At 48.8% G+C, this 20,136-nt stretch overlaps 1 protein-coding gene across 20 annotated transcripts in view; it reads left to right on the top strand.

Annotated features, from left to right (window-relative positions):
• Positions 1-20,136, top strand: part of Mapk8ip3 (mitogen-activated protein kinase 8 interacting protein 3) — a 42,357-nt gene that overhangs the window by 19,579 nt on the left and 2,642 nt on the right. Inside the window, exons 5-27 of one of the 20 annotated variants that reach the window (XM_027424985.1) lie at positions 25-48; positions 2,648-2,789; positions 6,199-6,445; positions 7,371-7,473; positions 7,991-8,109; positions 10,857-10,868; positions 12,746-12,803; positions 13,146-13,298; positions 13,892-13,973; positions 14,816-14,946; positions 15,150-15,206; positions 15,294-15,464; positions 16,065-16,191; positions 16,760-16,855; positions 17,001-17,159; positions 17,694-17,859; positions 18,436-18,618; positions 18,700-18,889; positions 18,970-19,113; positions 19,203-19,283; positions 19,366-19,433; positions 19,591-19,739; positions 19,911-20,082. In XM_027424985.1, coding sequence (XP_027280786.1) covers positions 25-48; positions 2,648-2,789; positions 6,199-6,445; positions 7,371-7,473; positions 7,991-8,109; positions 10,857-10,868; positions 12,746-12,803; positions 13,146-13,298; positions 13,892-13,973; positions 14,816-14,946; positions 15,150-15,206; positions 15,294-15,464; positions 16,065-16,191; positions 16,760-16,855; positions 17,001-17,159; positions 17,694-17,859; positions 18,436-18,618; positions 18,700-18,889; positions 18,970-19,113; positions 19,203-19,283; positions 19,366-19,433; positions 19,591-19,739; positions 19,911-20,082 — 2,834 coding nt within the window. The other 19 variants (XM_027424991.1, XM_027424984.1, XM_027424995.1 and 16 more) reach the window with 19 other exon arrangements.

Here is a 20,136-nt window from a genome sequence, read left to right as displayed (position 1 = left end):
CATTGTGTCTGTTGCTGCTTGCAGTCCTCGCCAGTCGTGGAGGAAAAGGTAAAAGCCTGCTGGTCTTTGTCCACCGCAGTGCTAGAGTCACTGTGAGGATTGGGGTTGTCTGGGGGAAGAATTAGGACAGTGATTACTTTGATTGGAATCACAGGGTTGTTTTTTGTTTTTGTTTTTGTTTTGTTTTTGATGACCTCTGGTTTTATATTCAAAAGACTGAGGAAGTACAGTCTTGATGGGTACCTTAGCATAGCCACACAATAGTTGGCAGAGCAAGGGTTCCCTGACTTGGAAGGTGGTAGGCCAGGAGAAATATCTTAAGCTGTAGATTTAATCATTTGCAGTGTATCTGTTATTCCATCCTTGGAGACAAGAGCCATCTCCCCTGTTCTCATCCTGTAGCATCTGGAGGAGAGAAGAGAGGAGCAGAAGAGGCAGCATTGGTTTAAGGACTAGGAACACATTATGTTCTTCTCACCCAGGATCATGAGCAAGAGTACTTAATGGGGTCAGAACTAGGCCCAAGGGTCTTCCCCATGGGGCGGGGCACAATATGGTTAGAGAGGCTGGGATCCTGCTGGAACAGGCAGGGCTAATGAGCTCCTGCTCTGGTCCCTGGCTGTGCTGCCTTCTTAGTGTCTCAGAGCCTTGGCAATTGTGGGATATTGTCAGTAGAGCTGAGCTAGGTAGGTTCAAGTAGGCAAACTCTCCAGCTCTCTTGAGTCTCAGCATCTGAATTCTTTCTACTTAATGCTAATAGGCCCAGCATGCCCTGTGTGAAGGGATTATGCAAGCCAGCCATTGGAGAGTGCCTTCCAGAGGCCTCAGTCCTGAGCATTCCTCCACTACCCCAACCCATAGTCCCACATGCAGCACCCAGCCTCTTTGGTCCTGTCCTTTCCATGACAAGCCAACAAGACAGCAAAGTCAAGTCCCAGCAAGTGCTAGGGGTCTCCCTACTGTAGGAGGCAATGTTGTTTGAGGCAGGACAGACTAACTGTCCAGTGTCTACCAAGAGACTCATACCCAGACTCATGCTTTCTCAATCTGAACAGCTAGCTACAGGTGGTTTGTGAGTGTGCTACTGCCCTCAGCCATCCTACTGCCCTGGCATTCTTCATGCAGTAAGGAGAGAACACACATTTTCTGCCTTTACTGTATATGTTGCTAGCCTCTGGATATGGCTCCTTGAAACCCCAGGGGAAGACACCTCCCTTCTTATGTCTCTAGGAGCAGAACACCCAATGTTAGAAGCTATATAGCATGAACAGACTAATGCTTGATCTGAATAGCTTTTGAACAGTTTAGCCAGACAGCCCTGGGAGTGTAGTGTTGCCTAGACCTGTGTGTGGCCAAACCAGCTTGATTGGCATCATCTGGCAGGATAGATTTGGACCCTGTCCCCACTACTGTTTACTATTTATGGCTCATGGAGAATCTTGGGGATGAGCATTGAACTTTGCTCTTCACCTTCAGTTTACCAGATTCTCTAAATCTGGACCTGTCTTCACATAGAAACTGTGTCCTCCATCACCGTCTTTAGCAGTCATGACAGCAATGTTCTTTGTTTTGACCATGTCCTATTGAGGCACTTTGCAATGAGAAGCCTGTTAAGGGACTGTGAGAAAATGGTTCAGTGGGAGCTCAGATTCCCAAAGCTTGCTGATCAGCTAGGCTAGCCAGTGGATGAGTTCAGTAGAAGACCCTGCCTCAGAATACAAGGTGGAAGGTCTAGAGAGAAGGCTCAATGGTTAACAGCACTGACTGCTCTTCCAGAGGACCCCAGTTCAATTCCCAGCACCCACATGGCAACTCACAACTGTAACTCCAGGATCCAACACCCTCACATAGACATACAGGCAAAACACCAATAAAATAAAAATAAACTTAAAGATACCAAGTGGAGACTACACACAAAAGCCCTGTGAGGTCCCAACTGGTTAGTGAAGGCAGAATAAAGGTTTTGTTGGGGCTGGAGAGATAGCTTAGCAGGAAAGAGCACTTACTTTTCTTCCAAAGGACCTGAGTTCAGTTCCCAGCACATGCATTAGGCAGCTCACAACTGCCTGTGCCTTTAGCTGTAGGGAATCTGACACTCCCTTCAGAACTCAGCTGACACCTGGACTCACATGCACATACACACATACATAACAGAATTTTAAAATAAATATTGAAAAAGCTCCTTTGTATTGCTTTAGGATTATTAGTGCTGACACTGTTGCTGTTTAAAATTTAAATAGGGTTGCTGAAGAGATAGCTGATGGGTTAAGAGCACTGACTGCTCTTCTAGAGGACCTGGGTTTGATTCTCAGTATCCACATGGTAGCTCACAACCATCTATAACTTTAGTTCCAAGAAATCTAATAATGTTCTCTTCTGGCTCCCATTTCACTAGGCATGCATGTGTGCAGATGTACATACAAGCAAAAACAACCATACATATAAAATAATTTTTAAAAATTAAATTAGCCTGAATAAAAATGTTAGTGTATGATGGAAGAACAGAATACATGAGTCCTAATTAAGGAGCAGTAGTTGAGTATGGGATGCCACTTTAAGTATCTGTGTGCCAAGAAATGGACTTTGGTTCTCTTATAGTGCCATCTAATCATCCACTCCTGTGCTTATCTCCCTCCTACTGCAGCAGGAAGGAGCGTCCCACCTCTCTGAATGTCTTCCCCCTGGCTGACGGCATGGTACGTGCACAGATGGGGGGCAAGCTCGTGCCTGCGGGGGACCACTGGCACCTGAGTGACCTCGGCCAGCTGCAGTCCAGCTCCAGCTACCAGGTTTTGTAGCCGTGGGTGTAGTGAGGGTCCCCAAACTACTGGTATCCCATGTCCTTTCAGGAGACTCTAATCTTTGTTATTTTCCCTGAGTTAGTCCACTATCCCCTGACATAAAACAGGGGCAGAGAAACAGAGATGGGGTGTCAGGAGGCATGAGTTTCTTGCTCTGTTTGACCTCATTCTAGCACTTGTGAGTCCAGGCTAGCCCCCTTTGTTTCTCAGGCTACTCTGCAGCTAAGGAAGCCATGTCTATTAAGGCTGAACTTAGCTACAACAGAACATACCCCAAACACATGCCTCTCTCTGACTAGATACCTAGCCAGGCTGCATGGTGCTCCTGGGGCTTTTACAGGCATTCAGTATCTAGAGTCTGAAGCTTCTGCTAGGAAGAAGCATAAATAATAGCTTTGGCCTGGGTTCTTTTCTACTTATCTCTGGTCATAGTTTCTCAGCCACAAGTTGAGAAAGCAGATACTATCACCTTCAGGTGTGTACCCCAAACTTGGAGCCCAGAAAAGGCCAGGTTATTCATTCAGGGCCCCAGGTCATCTTCTATAGAAGGGGTCTGTGTGCTTAGAGTGCCTGGAAGGTAGCTGCAGCATTGCCAGGTAAGGAAGATTGTCTTCCTGGGGTGGAGGAGGTGCCCTTGGGTCTGGTGGGAAGTTCTCCACAGAGGGACTTGGGGGGTCACATACTCCTGGGCCTCTGGACTTGGTGGATCTGAGGTCCAGAACTTCTGAAATTCCCTGCTGTTTTTGGCCTACTGTTGTTCTCTCTGTGTCCAGCTTGCCTGCAGGGACTGTTGTGTGCTGCCACTTCTATCAGAAATTGACCTACTGCTTCTACTCTGGTTTTAGGCAATGAGTATATCTTTGAGACAGGTGCCAGTGTCCTGTCTCATTGCCCTGTCAGTGCATGTGCCCCGAGAAGAATGCAGCAAGACCCATAAGAACTCTGCTGTCCCTGGCCATCTAGACATGGCCTTGCTGTTGTGCCAGCTTTTCATGCTCAGTCACTTGCGCATTCACGCTCCCTCACACCAGATCTATGGGAAGGCTTCCCCTTAAGCATTTGCAGAGCTACAAGAAGGCTATAGGAGCCTATGCCTGACCCAGCCTGGCTCCAGGCACCCACTCAGGCCCATGCTTTCCCAGCTTCTCTTCTTACCATGTCTCTTCTGTCTCTACTATGTTGTTTTTCTCTGTTTTATGTTTTAGTTTGTTGTATGTTTTATTTGATTTTTCTTATTTTTTTAAAGTAATTATATTAAGTTCTTTTTATTTCATGCTCCAAATTTTAAGGTTTTTCTAATTTCTTAATTTTTGTTTGTTTTTTGTTTTGTTTTTTGTTTTTATATACTGTAGTGTTTTAACCAAACAGTTGTGGCTACTCATGGTGAGGAATGACCGCTAAGAGTATGGGTTCTTTGCAATACATATGGAGGTCACTGCTCCCCGTTGATGTTTAGGAGGTTGAGAGGTTTGCCCTAGGTAAGTGGTGGCCAGGGGGGTGAATCCCCTGGGTAAGTGTGGCCCTGTAGGATAACAGAGTGGGGACACTGGGGGAGGCACAGCCCAAGGGCGAAATGCCCCCATTTTTAAAATAGGCAGAAGAAATGGAAATTGAGGAAGGAGGTCTGGAAATGAGTGGGACTCATACCCTGGCTTCTTCCTGGCCTGCTTGGAGTTTCTTTTTTTTTTTTTTTTTTTTTTTTGCCCTTTACTGGGTGACAGCAGCAGAGGTCTACATCTGGAAGACACCTGGATGATTCTGAAGAGGGGCAGGCACAAGTCTTTTGAGAGCTACATCTCAAAGGCTCCATGTGAACCATGCTCACCTCTTTTGGCACTCAAAAGGATGTGAAGAAGAAAAAATGTTTCTTCCGACATGTCATATTGGGCAGAAGCTGGATCCAGATCCAGAGCTAGAACTTTGTTACAAAGCCATTTCCAAGATGGCTGAACTACATGCTGGTGTTAGGGTCCTCGCCTCAGCACTGCTGGCTAGGACTGAATCGTGTTTGGCTGTGGGCCATCCTGTAGAGCAGCATCCTTGTCCTACACTCACTTGATGCTGGGAGCCAATGAATTCTGACAAGAGGGCAGTCTTTCTTTGCCAAGAATCCCAACATAATTGCTTGAATAGAAATAAAGAAGCTTGGTAGATAAAGCCAGAACCTTGTCCTTTGAAGACATGACTGTGTCCAGTACTGAAAGACTCTTGCTAGGGCCTGGCAGTCCCGGTGAGTTGAGCAAAGGCACCCACAGAACCAGCTCTGACCCATGAGACCCAGGTGTACACTGCTTAGTTCATTTCTCTGCCTTTACCCAGCTCTGTACAGAGCCATACACTTCCCTTTCCTCACTTCACCCTGATGAGCATCCTCACCAAGAGAACCCTCTTCTGAAGACAGGCCCTCTCTGGAAGAGGAGACTCCAGAACCCAGTACAATGCATACTTGAGATGTTTACTCACTTTCTTTGGCCTTCCCAACAGAGAAGCAAAGGGATCTGAAGGCCAGCTGCTTCCTGGAATGACCAGGGCATCTAATCAGTCCCATGTCATATACATTCATCAGTATGAATTAATAGAGGAATGTTTGGGGACAATCTTTATTGAAATTGTCTGTTTTTGTTAAGAGCTTAAGGAAAAATGTTTGCTTCCTGTTTCAATTGAAGTGTCTTTGCACTTCAATTAAGTGCCTTTTTTCCCCTCCCAAGATTTGTAAGGCTAGCATTTAAAAATGGGGGCATTTGTAAGGCTGGTTTCTGTAAGAGCCTGAGCTTCCTCCATAACAGTGCTCATTTTATTAAAGCAGAATTTGTGTTGCTGTTCAGGGCTAACTTTTGGTTCAGCTGATGTGTGAGAAAAGCACTCACGATCTGCTTAGTGAGTGAGAAACACTGTGGCCCTCTCTACCACTGTCCTCGGCTAGAACTGAGCATTCATTGCCTAGAGGTGGTAATGGGCAGCAGTAGTGAGGTAGCTTAGTATACAGTACAACCTGGCCATCCAGTGCCAGGTAGCAACTTTCTTATCTCTAGGTAGAGCCTTTTGCCCCATGCTAGTCTGCCATTGGTTTCTGACCAACCTCTGTGTCTTCTGCCATGTCCTCTGTGTAACATCACATCACTCATGATTGTGCTGGGCTGTCCTGTGGCAGGTGTCAGCTGAAAGCTCTGTTCTGTGAGGTCATGGCTGGTTCTAGAAAATCAGAGGCAGCTGTGGGTGAGCATCATTGTTCAGGAGTAACTAGGCTAAAAGGAGACCTGCCTCTGCAGGTGGGCACAGTGTTGTTTAGTTGTAGCCATCTAACAGAGAAGCCAAGCCATGGGGTCTCAGCAGCCATTCTAACCATAACACCATGGCCTACTGTGATGTTCTTCTTCCTTCCTCTGTTTGGCTCTAGTGTCCAAATGATGAGATGTCTGAATCAGGCCAGTCCTCAGCAGCTGCAACACCCAGTACCACAGGTACCAAGTCCAACACACCTACATCCTCCGTACCCTCAGCAGCAGTCACACCACTCAATGAGAGCCTGCAGCCCCTGGGGGACTATGGCAGTGTCACAAAGAACAACAAACGGGCCCGAGAGAAACGCAACAGCCGCAACATGGAGGTCCAGGTCACCCAGGAGATGCGGAATGTCAGCATTGGTATGTAGTCTGTCCAGGGCACACTGCCTGTCCAATGTGCCACCAGCCATCCCATTCCTGGGGGAAGCTCACATACCTGCTGCTCACTGCTACCTCTGCTGCCCACATCTGGGAGGTGTTTCTTTCTCTTTGGGTTTTAGCTTGAACAGATGTAATAGCTAAGGCTTCTATAGCAAGTACCAAAGACAGGCAGTTTTAATAGCTGTCCTAGAAGTAGGATGACCGGGAAGGTGCAGGCAGGCCTAGTCTCTCCAAAAGTCCTTCTTCCTGGGTTTATAGAGGGCCGCCTCCCTGTGTCCTCACAGTGTTTGTGCTTTGATCTCTTAGGGACCCCAGTTAAGTGAGTTGAGCCATGTGGTCTCCTTTTACCTTGATCACTTCCTTGAAGACCAGACTCCAAGCTGAGTATGGTGGAACACACCTATAATCCAGCTCCAGTTCAAGATCAGCCTAGGGTACATAAGACTTTGTCTCAAAAATAAAATAAATAAATATTAAAAGACCCAGTTTCCACCAAGCAGTGGTGTGCACTCCTTTGATCCCAACACGCAGGAGAGATAGGCAAATCTCTTTAGTTCAAAGCCAGCCTGGTCTAGAAATTGAGTTCTCTGATGGCCAGGGCGACACAGAGAAACCCTGTTTGGAAAAACAAAACAAAAGACCCAGTTTCCAAATGCTGTCACACAGGGCAGGGAGAGGAGTCTGCCTCAGCACTGCATATCTATTTGTTATGTACCTTCCTCCCTAGACTCCCCATAGTATTGGAGGAGTCTCCGTCTATCTGGCCAGTATAAGAACCCTTTTTGACAGTGATGTCTATGGAAAGTAGTGTGAATTGTATAGATGCAGCCCCAGGTAGCCTTTATGAATAGGGCAGAAGTTCCAGGCTGTCCTCCGACACCATGTTTCCTGTGTTCTGTACTAGGTATGGGCAGCAGCGATGAGTGGTCTGATGTTCAGGACATTATCGACTCCACCCCAGAGCTGGATGTGTGTCCGGAAACCCGCCTGGACCGCACAGGAAGCAGGTACTCACTCAGCCAGACCCTGGATGAGGGATTTGGTGTGCCCTTGGGGGTGGGGATCAACATATTCCAGTCATGTCTGTACCCACAGTGCAGGATAGTCACTGAACAGCTTCCTATCCCTGTGACAAAATAGTGAGTCCAGGGCGGCGAGGGCTGTTACACGAGGGATCCTGCCCCGAAAAACAAAGGTTGATTTTTGACTCACAGGACTTTAGCCTTTGGGCCTATGATAATACAGTATTAATGAAGAAAACATGGTGAAATAGTTGCTTACTTTGTGGAGCCTAAGAAATGGAGGAAATACTAAGGTCCTACTAGTGCCTTTAAATGCATATACTCTGTCATCTCGTTTCCTCCCACTTAGGAAGCCTCACTTCCTAAGATTATACCATTTTAGTATCCAAATGTCTTTTGGAGACATTGCAGTTGCAGACCCTGACATAAGCTTGGAGGGTTGCTGTCAGGTGGTAGGTACTACAGTGCTGTTCCTAACTGTTCTCTCTGTGTATCCCAACAGCCCGACCCAGGGAATCGTAAACAAAGCTTTTGGCATCAACACTGATTCCCTGTATCATGAATTATCTACAGCGGGGTCTGAGGTCATCGGGGATGTGGATGAGGGAGCTGACCTCCTAGGTAAACACAGCCTATAACCTATACTCTTTGACATTCTATGAACATCCCCTAAAGTCTCTAGTTTATAGTTTTAATTATTCACAGAGTTATACTGTTGGCATTTGGTGTCCCCTGAATGCCCCTTGTGGGCAGCTGAGTGCTAGGAGTAGAGCCCACCCTCTGGGAAAAGCTCTAGATCTTAGGCTACAGTTCTAGCACACACCCATAGCAGCCATTCCTGGGTGGCTCCAAGATCACCCCTCTATGTGCTGGGGAAAGGGACAGGCGTCTTCCACAGGCCTCCACATCCAGTTCTAAGCAGGTTAGGACCATGCTTAGAGGGTATCCAAGCAGAGGAGAGGGCTCTGTCTCCTCTGCTTGGATGTCCACCCAAGAGCCCTTCTGGCTTGTGGCCACAGTCACTCGTATGTGGTTTTAAAGATGGTATGGCACAGATAGCAGGACACAATGAGTAAGCACACCTGAGCAATATATGTGGCTATAGAGACACATCTCTACAGCTCTCTGGCATCTCACAGGCAGGAGAGGGAGAGATGCTATGTTCTCACAAACACAGCCTTAAGTCACTAGGTAAATGCGGCTTTGATCATCAACTGGGATAACAATGGTCAGCTCTCTGCCCAAGAGTCCTAGCTTTCAGCTCCATGTATCTCAGCAGTGAAGGGAGTAAAAGGTAGCCTAGCACACACTATATCTATCAAACCTACATTGTAACATACACTATTTTAAGAAGCTCAGTTAAAAAAAAAAACTGCAAATTAAACTATAACATGCCAGTTATTGTTTAAAACCTCCTATGGTGCACACACACAAGTCTTCAGAAATGCCAAGGAAAACACATTATAGAATGGATGTTTTAGGAGTAGGAAGTATGATGTCAACCTCTGCCTGCACCATCTGCTGGGAAAGTCACACCATGCATCATAAAAGGATTATGTTTCCCATGTACAAATACGGAAACGGATGCGCAGAGAAGCCAAGCATCTCCCCTGCATCACTTAGAGAATCTGAATTGTGACATGCAGACCCAACCTGTGTCATTGTGCTGTACAGTGGTTAGATTGATCCCTTTTGTAGCAGACTGCCCCATGTAGTAACCAGTCCTAGATGTCTAGAAACAGCTATCCTTGAGAAGTAGACAAACTTGTGTTAGAGGATGGAATCAGAACTGTTTGGACTGACATGAACTCTGCTCCATGTAGTAATAAAGTGGTTGTCTGATCTTACACCATAAAACAAATTAATTATAGGTTGATCAAATATTTAAATAAAAATACAAGGGCAGTAGAGCTGAAAAAGGATATTAGAGAGTATTTCTGTAAGCCGGGCCTCTTTATTACCAAAACCAACAAAGAAAATGCCCACGCATGTGACTGTGATAAGAGTGTGTTTGTGCACTCAGGGTGCAGTTCAGTGGTAGAACGCATGCTTAGGAGGAGCCAATTTGATTTCCAGCACTCAGAACAAAAGAAAAGGACAAGAAAGTGTGTGTATGTATTCTTTACCATTGAAGCAAATCAAGTACAATAAAAAATTAACAAAGGATAAATTAGAAAATCACAGGTAATGTAAAAACAACTCAGCTTCAGGATTAGTGGAAAATGAAGGTGAAAATTAATCAAGAGACTTGTAGAGCAGGGCAGGGAGTTGGTGCTGCCCTGCTCCCTGTATGGAGCTCTGCAAGAGGTGCAGAATAATGAGTGCCTTTTGTATGCCAGCAGAGATGGTGATGGGCAGTGATGCAAAGCACCCAAAGTGCTTAGAGTCCCCTGCCTAGGAGATGGATAGTGTGGGATGTTTGTCTAGAAAGGTGTGAGGGAAGGGATGCCACTTCTGAACTGGTACTCTGCTTTATTTAAATTTCTGTGACAAACATTTTGTTATTTAAATCAAATAGGTTTTCATGCTGCTTTTCTTCCCTGGGAAGTACACAAGCAAACAGAATTCTTTCCTGAAACTTATTGGGGGGAGGGTGGTGTTTTCCTACTTCAGTCCCACTTTTTTTTCTAGTAGTCTATACTGAAGTGGCCTATGACAAATTGCTTCATGTTGAGGTCTGTTCAAATTGCTTCATGTTAACACACACACACACACACACACACACACACACACACACACACACACACACACACACACACACACACACACACCACCATGACTCTTTGCTCTTTGGTTTATTTTCTTTTCACAGTAGGGTAATTTCTCCTTTATCCTCTTCTTGTCCCTCAGGCAAGGTCATGTTATCCCTCCTTCGACTCCTGTAAATACTGCCTGAACAGGAGACCCCTGAACCCAGCTCCAGGTGCACATCTGTGACATGTCAGGGCCTCTTTATGTGCACCAGCAGCACAGCTTGTTCATTCTGGAGGGCTTCATTGGTGTCCTTTGCTCACCAACACACCCACATCCTTCTCTTTACAGGCCATAATTGTTGAGGTCTGCTTGGTGTTAGCCTACAGTTGGGTGACTACAGATTTCTGGCAGAGCTGAACAAGAACTGGGTTACTCTACGTCCCTTGGAGAGGGAGGGATGTCCGTTTTGGTTTCTCCCTTTAAGGTTTCTGTATCCATGGGATGTATTGACCTGGACTTGCCCAAGTGTTTTGTTTTTCATGCCCATCAACATAGGAATGGCTGAATCATTGTTGCTTTATTTTTATGAGAATTTCTTTATTTGTTGGTTCTAGTTACCAATTGATCTTTGTTGCTTCCTTCCCTGTCTCTCGGCTTCACTGGACGCGGCCCAGGGGAGTTCTCAGGTGTGTATCTCTCCCATCTGTCTCTGTGTGGTCCCTTCTTTCCACTGTGAAGAGCAGCTGGAGCAGGGGGTGGGGCATACACATGGGACTCTCCCCTGCCGCTGACCATCACCAGGGGCTGTGCACACTGACCTTTTATTTCTGTCTGGCTGCTCTAGGCCACTTAGCCCCTATAGCCATGCGCTTTGCTCCCAGCCTGCTATTGCCCAAAATGCCCAGATGGGATTGCTCCACTGACGACTGACAGAATCTAAATATATGACCTCTTCAAACCTGAAAAGGCCTGAAGGCCCGGGGGCCATTTCTGAAGAATCTACAGAGCCACTAGGGACATAAGATAGTATGCCCCAGAAGTTAAGGGTGCCATGAGGCCCTTGTCAAGTGCAGTTCACCTGGATAGCCAGGCTAAACTGCTGTGCCCAGGAAGTCCTGAGGCCCACATACTCCTATAATTGTGGTCCTTTAGTGTGTTCAATGGCAGCCAAGACCCTGGGCACAGCTTCTCATTGTGTGGTTTCCTCTGGCTGTCTGCTCTATTGCCCACAGATAAAGTTTCACAGGAGTCCCTGGCTTCATCCAGCCTCCCGCCCTCCTGTCCCTTCTGCTGCTGACTCTAACCCAACCAGAAGTGGCCCCCAATACCCCCACCTTGCTGTCTACTTAGGCTTAACGCGCTTCTTTTCTCTCCCTCCTCCCGCCCTGTTGCCCGTCTCCTGTGGGACTGGGATGCTCCCGTAGTGCGCGATGATTTTTTTGGTAAGGCCAAGGCCCTGCTTAAGTGTCTGTTTTCCTCTTTCTGGCCTCCTCTCTCTATCCAGCATCTTCTCATGCTTCATGAGCCATTTGCTTTTTCTTCACGGTGGGCCAATGGCAGTGAGTGGGGCTTCAGGGTTTCCAGGTACCTCAGGCCTGGGGTGAGGTGCCATCTTTCCATTCCGTTTCACCTGGGGTGGGAGGTAGCCCTCCCTCCAAGCTGCTGGTCACCATGGATAAACCACTGTCAGTCTCTAAGAGGCTCCATAGGCCCAGGCAGACCTTGTACCTGGTATTCTCTCTTAGGCTGCCAGGGGAAAACACACCCTTGTTTGAAGCAAAGGAGGTCAGAATGGAGTCAGGCTGACCTATGAGCAGCACTTCACTGTGCCTTTGCTGTTTCAGACAAAAATATGGGGAAAGGCTAACCTGAGTATTAAATTTGGTTCTTTGGGCATTATAGGATATATATTCAGAGAACTCACTCTGTTGGCAGAAGGGTTGGGTCAGTTTCCCATGAAAAGGTCTAGTCTACACATTCACTCCCTCTCCATGCTTCCTGACCCTGTTGCTAAGGGCCAGGTCCTACCAGACCTACATGTAACCTCATGGTGAGCTGCAACTGAAGTAAGCCATTATCTTTGGGGCAAAGGTTTTCTTCAAGTACTGTGCTGTCTTCTCTGTCCTTTGTCAAAATGCCAATATTTGTTCACCAGTGGGTGGCATTGAAAGGCCTTGGTTCTTTATGAATAAACCATAGAGCTGGAGTGGGGACATGGTTAAGGGCCCAGAGTGAAGTGGCATCACAGGGGCTACTCCATGGCCTACTATGAGACTGAATTTCTGCTGGGATCCAGTTAGAAGGAATATCTAGCTCAATGTTAACCTAGGGAAGAGAAGGGCTTTCTAATGGCTATAGATGAGGCCAAGGATCTCTCCAGGTCTGACTGCCCCTCCTTTTGCAGCCCAACTACCCTGCAGGTTGGAATGTCAAGCCCTCTTCCCTTTCCATCCTGAAGGCTTAGGGCCAGGAAAGTTGTTACTCTGGGGCAGTAGCGGGTGCAGTAGAGCAAGGTCTACTTAGAGAGGCTCAAAGGAAACCTCACCATGACCTTTCATTTCAGGAATGGGCAAAGAAGTGGGGAACCTGCTGCTGGAGAACTCACAGCTTCTAGAGACAAAGTAAGAACCTTCTGTATCAGCTGGGTCTGACCTAGGGCAGGATGGCCCCTGAAATGTGATGGCCCCCACCTCTATTGGGGACAACTCCTGAGTGGTTCCTTCAGAAAGCTTACTATAAGGAACTTTAGCGAGGATGACTGCTACATTCAGTGCCCAGGTCAGATGGGTGTTCCCATTCTAGACCATGATGTGCCTGCTAGGAAGTCTCAAAGGTCTGTGCTCCTGCTATTCACAAGGCAGACACAGGAGGATTATGAGTTTGAAGCTAGGTTCTGTCTCAAAATAAAACAGAAGTCCTTGTCACAGTACACATGTGTGCCCTCATCTTTCTGCCCTTTAAAGAAATGCTTTGAATGTGGTGAAGAATGACCTCATTGCCAAGGTTGACCAGCTATCAGGAGAGCAGGAGGTGCTGAAGGGTGAGCTGGAAGCCGCCAAACAAGCCAAAGTCAAGCTGGAAAACCGAATCAAAGAGCTTGAAGAAGAGCTGAAAAGGTGAGAACACCAGAGACTTGGGTTTCCAAGCTACCACCTCTCTATGTCCTTATAATAAAGTAAGCCTAACATCTCAGAGTCCTATGCTTCCCTTAGTAGCTTTCTGTGCTCTCTGCTCAAGGTCCAGCCACTGGGTAGGTCCATTGTCTGCCCACCCCCTTGTCTCCTCTCAAGTCCTCTGTGCCCTCATTAGGTAGAGTCCTGCTTCATGCGCCCTTCTGGAAATGGTGGTGCCATCCTTAGCTACAACTCTCACTCTATTCTTCATTCAGGAATGAGGGGCTGATCAGGCACCTCTGGCTACTCAAGCACCCACACCTCTGCTCCACAGCCCTCTGATCAGCCAAGGTCAAATCCACATGGTCTTTGAAAATGCTGCCCCCTTGCTCCAGCCCCTCTTTGATGGGAGGGGCAATGTAGGGAGGGCTTGTGGGAACTACCTGCTCTGGACTTGCCTGCCCACCAGGATACCTTGATTCACTCCCTCTTGGACTTGGAATCACCCCCCTTTTGGTTAGAGCAGCGAAATATCTGGGCTGTGGAGCATATTTGGCAGAGCTCTTACCCTGCCTGCTTCTTCCCATATCCTATAGAGTCAAGTCAGAGGCAGTAATCGCACGTCGTGAGCCCAGAGAAGAGGTGGAGGATGTAAGCAGCTATCTCTGTACAGAATTGGTATATCTACTATTAACCTGTGGGCACGGGTGGGATGGGAATGACAGTGCTTCCTAGACTTGTTCATTCTTCTGGGCCCTCCTAACCTGTCACTTGTGACTTCTGAACCCAGTTCATGCCTTCCCACTCCATTAAGTAAGACTTGATGGCATCAGACCCTCCCTAAAGTGAGGCAGGGTCACCTTTCTACCCATTCCCATTGATGTTTTCTGCAGTCCCAGCAGGTTTTTCTGTTACCAAAGAGGCTGCAGAAGCAACACCAGCCACTTGCTATGAATTTGCAGCCTGGGCAGTGCAACCAAGCCCTGAGCCTGCACCTCCTCCCATTCCCCAGAATTAGGTTTGCCCTCCTGTATTACAGCACCTTTAGGAGAACAGGCTGGATTTCCCCGTAACAGAGCAGTTATTCATCTGCTCAGTCATTTGGGACATGTGATGCTCTCTCTCCCTACTATAGAGCTTCCATCTCAGGATAGTCTAGGAGAGGCTGAGAATGTGGATTGTGGTCACTTTAATAAGAAAGAGTGGCTAGTTCAGACCTCAGTCCCCCTTACTTCACATTGACAAAAGCAGATCCGAGTGGGTGGGGCCATGTGCAGGGAGGACTTGCCTCCTGTGCACTTTCTCCCAACTCCCTGAAGTTCATGCTCCTCAGGCTCAAGGTACAACTTTAGGAGAAGCTGCCTTGACCTCCTCAGGCCCTTGCCACCATCATTTGTCCTCACTTAGATCGCCCTAACTGTACCCACACCTAGGTGGTAGTTATCTCAGAAGGAAGCCAAATATGCTTGACTATCCTGCTGTCCCTCATTGGTGGAACCATGTTCTTGTCCCCTCTGCAGGACAAAATCCCCATGGCCCAGCGCCGACGCTTCACAAGGGTGGAGATGGCCCGAGTGCTCATGGAACGAAACCAGTACAAGGAACGGCTGATGGAGCTGCAGGAGGCTGTACGGTGGACTGAGATGATCAGGTGTGCCCCCTCTGCATCTCCTCTGACAGTTCCTGAGCCAGTTCATGGCTCTGGTTGGAGCTATGGTTCCTGAGTTGATATTGTAGAATTAGAGCAGGCCATGGGGTTGGCTGCCCTCCAACACACCTCCTTTCACCAGGGGTTGGAACAGTCTGGAGGGCTCCAGAGTCAGCTGGTTCAGCTCCTCCTTACCTTCCTTACAGAGCATCTAGAGAACACCCATCTGTCCAGGAAAAGAAGAAGTCTACTATCTGGCAGTTGTGAGTATGGTTCTCTAAGGAGGGAAAGGCTTCTATAAGCCTGTTGTTACTCCACATATGGCTCAACTCTCTGTGTCTCCATGGCAGCTTCAGCCGCCTCTTCAGCTCCTCATCCAGCCCCCCTCCGGCCAAACGGTCCTACCCATCTGTGAACATTCACTACAAGTCACCTACCACAGCCGGCTTCAGCCAGCGTCGCAGCCATGCCATGTGCCAGATCTCAGCCGGCAGCCGACCCCTGGAGTTCTTCCCTGATGAGTGGGTATCCCCAGTCCCCTGCTTCTCCAGCCTCCTAAAGGGAGGGCATCGGGATTCCTAAGCCCATCGCACTCCATCATTTGCTGCCATGCGGGAAAGATGACAGCTTCTCTTTAGGCCCACTACCCCCAGCAAGAACTAGTGCTCAGGTTCTATGTGACTCCCTTTAGCAGGGATTGCAGTTCTTAGGGACCATTCTCAGTCTCTAAAGTGTGTGCTGAGTCTCACATTACCCCTCCTTCCTCTGTTTGGCCTAAGATTCTTGGTTGTGCATCTTGCTACCACAAGGAGCTGTAGCAGACCACCTTTGTGAATAACTACCGGTAATCTCACCTAGGTTACATTGTAGTTGCTGCTATCTGAGCCCCAGTGCCCAACAAGAGAGCAGGCCCCAGAACAGCTGGAAATGACCTCTTGAGCCCAGGGTCACACCCCTTACTGGGGGAAGTCAGATGAGTACCCCTGATCCCAGAAAATGCAAGGGCAGATTCAGGCAGTCTCTGAGGCACAGCACACTGCCAGGAAGATCAGTGGGACTATGGATGTCTCACACAGACTGCTCACCTTCAATACATGTAACCTGTTATTCCTCTCACCCAGTGACTGCACTTCTTCTGCTCGGCGGGAGCAGAAGCGGGAGCAGTATCGCCAGGTTCGGGAACACGTGCGCAATGATGATGGGAGGCTGCAGGCCTGTGGGTGGAGCCTGCCTGCCAAATACAAGCAGGTACTTGGGACAGAGGGTGGCATCCAGGTTCAGAGAGGCTGTTGTGGACTGGGTATCACCAAGGCCCAACACAGTGGTAATACAGTGCCAGGAAGCGCAGTATACATAAGACGCCAAGTGGGTACCCATCTTCTACCTGACATTGATGGGTCTATAACTCTGAGAGTATTCTAGTTTGCTGACTGACTGACCAGACCAGCTTGGGTGAAGAATGGATTTGTTTGACTTATACTTCCATCACCAAGGAAAACTGAAACAGAAATCATGGAGGAACATTGTTTACTGGTTTGTTTTCCATTGCATACTTGCTTTCTTAGAAAACCCAGGACCACCTGCCCATAATGGCACCTCCCACACAAATGCCTACCAACCAGTCTGATGGGGTCTGAGGTTCCTCTTCCCAGGTGATTCTAGCTTTTGTCAAGTTGACAAAAATCCAACCAGCACAGGCCAGGAGAGCCAGACCCAATGCATTGTACACCAGAAGCCACAGACAACTGACTTGGGGTTCTAAAGACCAATGTGTCTCCCTTGTCCTCATACCACAGTACCTCCTGCTCTGTTGCAGCTGAGCCCCAATGGAGGTCAGGAAGACAACCGAATGAAAAACGTGCCTGTCCCTGTGTATTGCCGCCCTCTGGTGGAGAAGGACCCCACAATGAAGGTGAGCACTGAGGACCCTGCTCAGAGGTCCCAAAGGAGCTCTGGGAAAAGGGTAGTCTCCATTGCTATATCCCCCCCCCTCCCCGGGGAGTGGGAGAGTAGCAGAGGAGCCAATTTGCCTAGATCCCACAGCCCCATCCTTGCAGCTTTGGTGTGCTGCTGGTGTCAACCTAAGTGGGTGGAAGCCGAATGAAGAGGACTCAAGCAATGGAGCAAAGCCCACACCAGGTAGAGACCCTCTGACTTGCGACCGGGAAGTAGAAGGCGAGCCCAAGAGTAGCCACCCATCACCTGAGAAGAAGAAGGTCAGTATGTTAGCCAAGAATGTGGTTTTACCCTACATAAAGTCTCTAGATAGTTCCCTATAGGTTCTGGCTGAAAGTGACCACACCTTGGAGAGGAAGCAGGTGCTACTGCACCCAGGATGCCACTGCTGCCTCTCTGTAGTCCAGGTTGCCTTCCAGCCTGTGGAGCAATAGGACTATCTACTGCTTTGGTCAACAGAGGTCAGGCCTGGGAGAGCAGGCTCAACTTGTGTCATATGGAGAAGTAGGTAGCAGGAGGGGCTGATCACAGGAGAGGCCTAGTGATTTGCAGTGAAGCCCAGATAGAGCACAGTCACAGCTTGACTTAGGGGTCATGAGAATAACATCTCCAAGTTCATTGCTTCTTCTTGAAAAATGAACCATCAAGATATGGTTATATAGGCTGTAGGGGAAGATAACTGTATCCACTGATTCCTTATTCGAGGCTAGATCTTAGGAAGTCCCAGAGATTTTCTGATTTAATACCAAATTCAGGCTCCAGCTTTGATCTCCCTCTGATATGTTCTGAAACAGGCAAAGGAGGTCTCTGAGGCGGATGCTACCTCCAGTCGGGTATGGATACTCACCAGCACCCTGACCACCAGCAAAGTGGTGATCATTGATGCCAACCAACCAGGCACTGTTGTGGATCAGTTCACAGTCTGCAATGCACACGTCCTGTGTATCTCCAGCATTCCTGGTGAGTTGGGGCTCCCACTGCCAGATGCTATCCAGTAGCAGGCACTTGCTGCCTGTGGACTGCCCTGCAGAGCTGGTGCTTGAGACAGGTGACTTCTTCCATACTGAGTAAATAGGATTAGAGACCTAGGAGTGTGAACAGATAGTATATCAAGTTATCTTTCCCCATGTGCCCAGGAGGAAGCTCTCCAGGGTACAGATGAAGATCCTAGCTTCACCCCTCAGAAGCAGCCCCATGACCTTTTAGCCCAGCTCCAGGATAGTGCTGAGGGACCTGCAGGTCTTTGCTTTGAAACCTTACCTATTTGCTGAGATGGCCTCTACTCCTTGGAGTTCTTCATGATCTTTCATTTGATGGAGCAGAGCATTATTTTTCATTCAGTTCCTTTTGACCTATAAGCTTGACCCCAGGTCTGAGAGTGGACGTCCCCAGAGGGCAAGGTGTTGTTGTGTGTGGGAACTAGGCTGAGAGCAGGGCCAGCCAAGCAGACAGTTTCCATCTCCCCCTCCCTCAACTGAGATGAAACTCTGGATGGCTTTGTGATGTTGGACTGATGGGCTGGGAATTTTTCCCCAGCGGCCAGTGACAGTGACTATCCACCTGGGGAGATGTTCCTAGACAGTGATGTGAACCCCGAAGACTCAGGTGCTGATGGTGTGCTGGCTGGCATCACTCTGGTGGGGTGTGCTACCCGCTGCAATGTACCACGTAGCAACTGTTCCTCCCGAGGAGACACTCCAGTACTGGACAAGGGGCAGGGTGAGTCCCAGATGGTCTTATCCTTATCCCCACATTTGTCTTTGTCTGCCTTGCCAAGCTTACTTCTCTTTCTTTCCACAGGGGATGTGGCAGCTACTGCCAATGGGAAAGTAAACCCATCCCAATCCACAGAAGAAGCCACAGAAGCCACAGAGGTGCCAGACCCTGGTCCCAGTGAGCCGGAAGCAACCACAGTTCGGCCTGGGCCTCTCACAGAGCATGTCTTCACTGACCTTGCACCTACCCCACCCTCCAGCACCCAGCCTGCCAGGTAGGTTGCATCAGATGAGTAGAAGGGAGGATGGCAGAGGTCGGCAGGTAGCAAACGTGCTTCTGTAACCCACCCTGTAGCTACAGCTACTATTCTTCTTGTAGTGAGAATGGGCCAGAGCCAGATGGCAGCATTGTACAGCCTCAGTTGGAGCCCAGTGGGGAGCCCTCAGCAACTACCAGTAGTGCTGCACCCACCATGTGGCTAGGAGCCCAGAATGGCTGGTAGGCAAAGACACAAGACATGGGACGTGGTGGGGTAGGGGGGTTCTCGATGAACCATGTAAGCTCTGCCCACCTGCCTTACCCTGCAGGCTCTACGTACATTCAGCAGTAGCCAACTGGAAGAAGTGTCTGCACTCCATCAAGCTAAAAGACTCTGTGCTGAGCCTGGTGTATGTGGCCCCCACTAAGGGGTGGGGTCAGGGACTCAAGGGCCCAGCAACCTCAGCCTACCTCACTGACTTACCATTCCAGGCATGTCAAAGGCCGAGTGCTGGTAGCTCTTGCAGATGGGACCCTGGCTATCTTCCATCGTGGCGAGGGTAAGCCCTCATGGCCATTGCAAAGGCAGGCCTAGGGGTTCCTGGGTCCCTGGATCCATTGGTCCACCCTGAGCCTCGCAATAGGTCCTCCACACTGAACCAGTGGGCCGAAATAGACCCTAGCCAGTCTTGAGCAGATGTTCTGGGCTCTTTCTAGATGGCCAATGGGACCTTAGCAACTACCACCTGATGGACCTGGGCCACCCACACCACTCCATCCGTTGCATGGCTGTTGTGGACGACCGAGTCTGGTGTGGATACAAGAACAAGGTGCATGTCATCCAGCCCAAGACAATGCAGATCGAGGCAAGTGCAAGCCAATGACCTCCAAAGTGGACAGGGGCTTCTGCCAGATTAGAGGTTGGGACAGGCTGTATGACATGAAGGTGGGCCCTGCATCACATCACCACACAGCAAGCCCAGGTCCCTCACCTCTCCATTACCCACCCCTGTTGACTGACTACCATTAATCAACAGAAATCATTTGATGCCCATCCAAGGCGGGAAAGCCAGGTGCGGCAGCTGGCCTGGATCGGTGACGGAGTATGGGTCTCCATTCGCTTGGATTCCACCCTTCGACTCTACCATGCTCACACCCACCAGCACCTGCAGGATGTGGACATCGAGCCCTATGTTAGCAAAATGCTGGGTGAGCCAGGCATGGTGGGCATATGCCTATAATCCCAGCACTTGGGAGGTGGAA

This window comes from Cricetulus griseus, chromosome 7 (assembly GCF_003668045.3).
Source record: "Cricetulus griseus strain 17A/GY chromosome 7, alternate assembly CriGri-PICRH-1.0, whole genome shotgun sequence".
In the NCBI taxonomy this organism is placed as follows: Eukaryota; Metazoa; Chordata; class Mammalia; order Rodentia; family Cricetidae; genus Cricetulus; species Cricetulus griseus.
The sequence above is the reverse complement of the archived record's forward strand: the minus strand, read 5'-3'. Positions and strand labels throughout refer to the sequence as shown.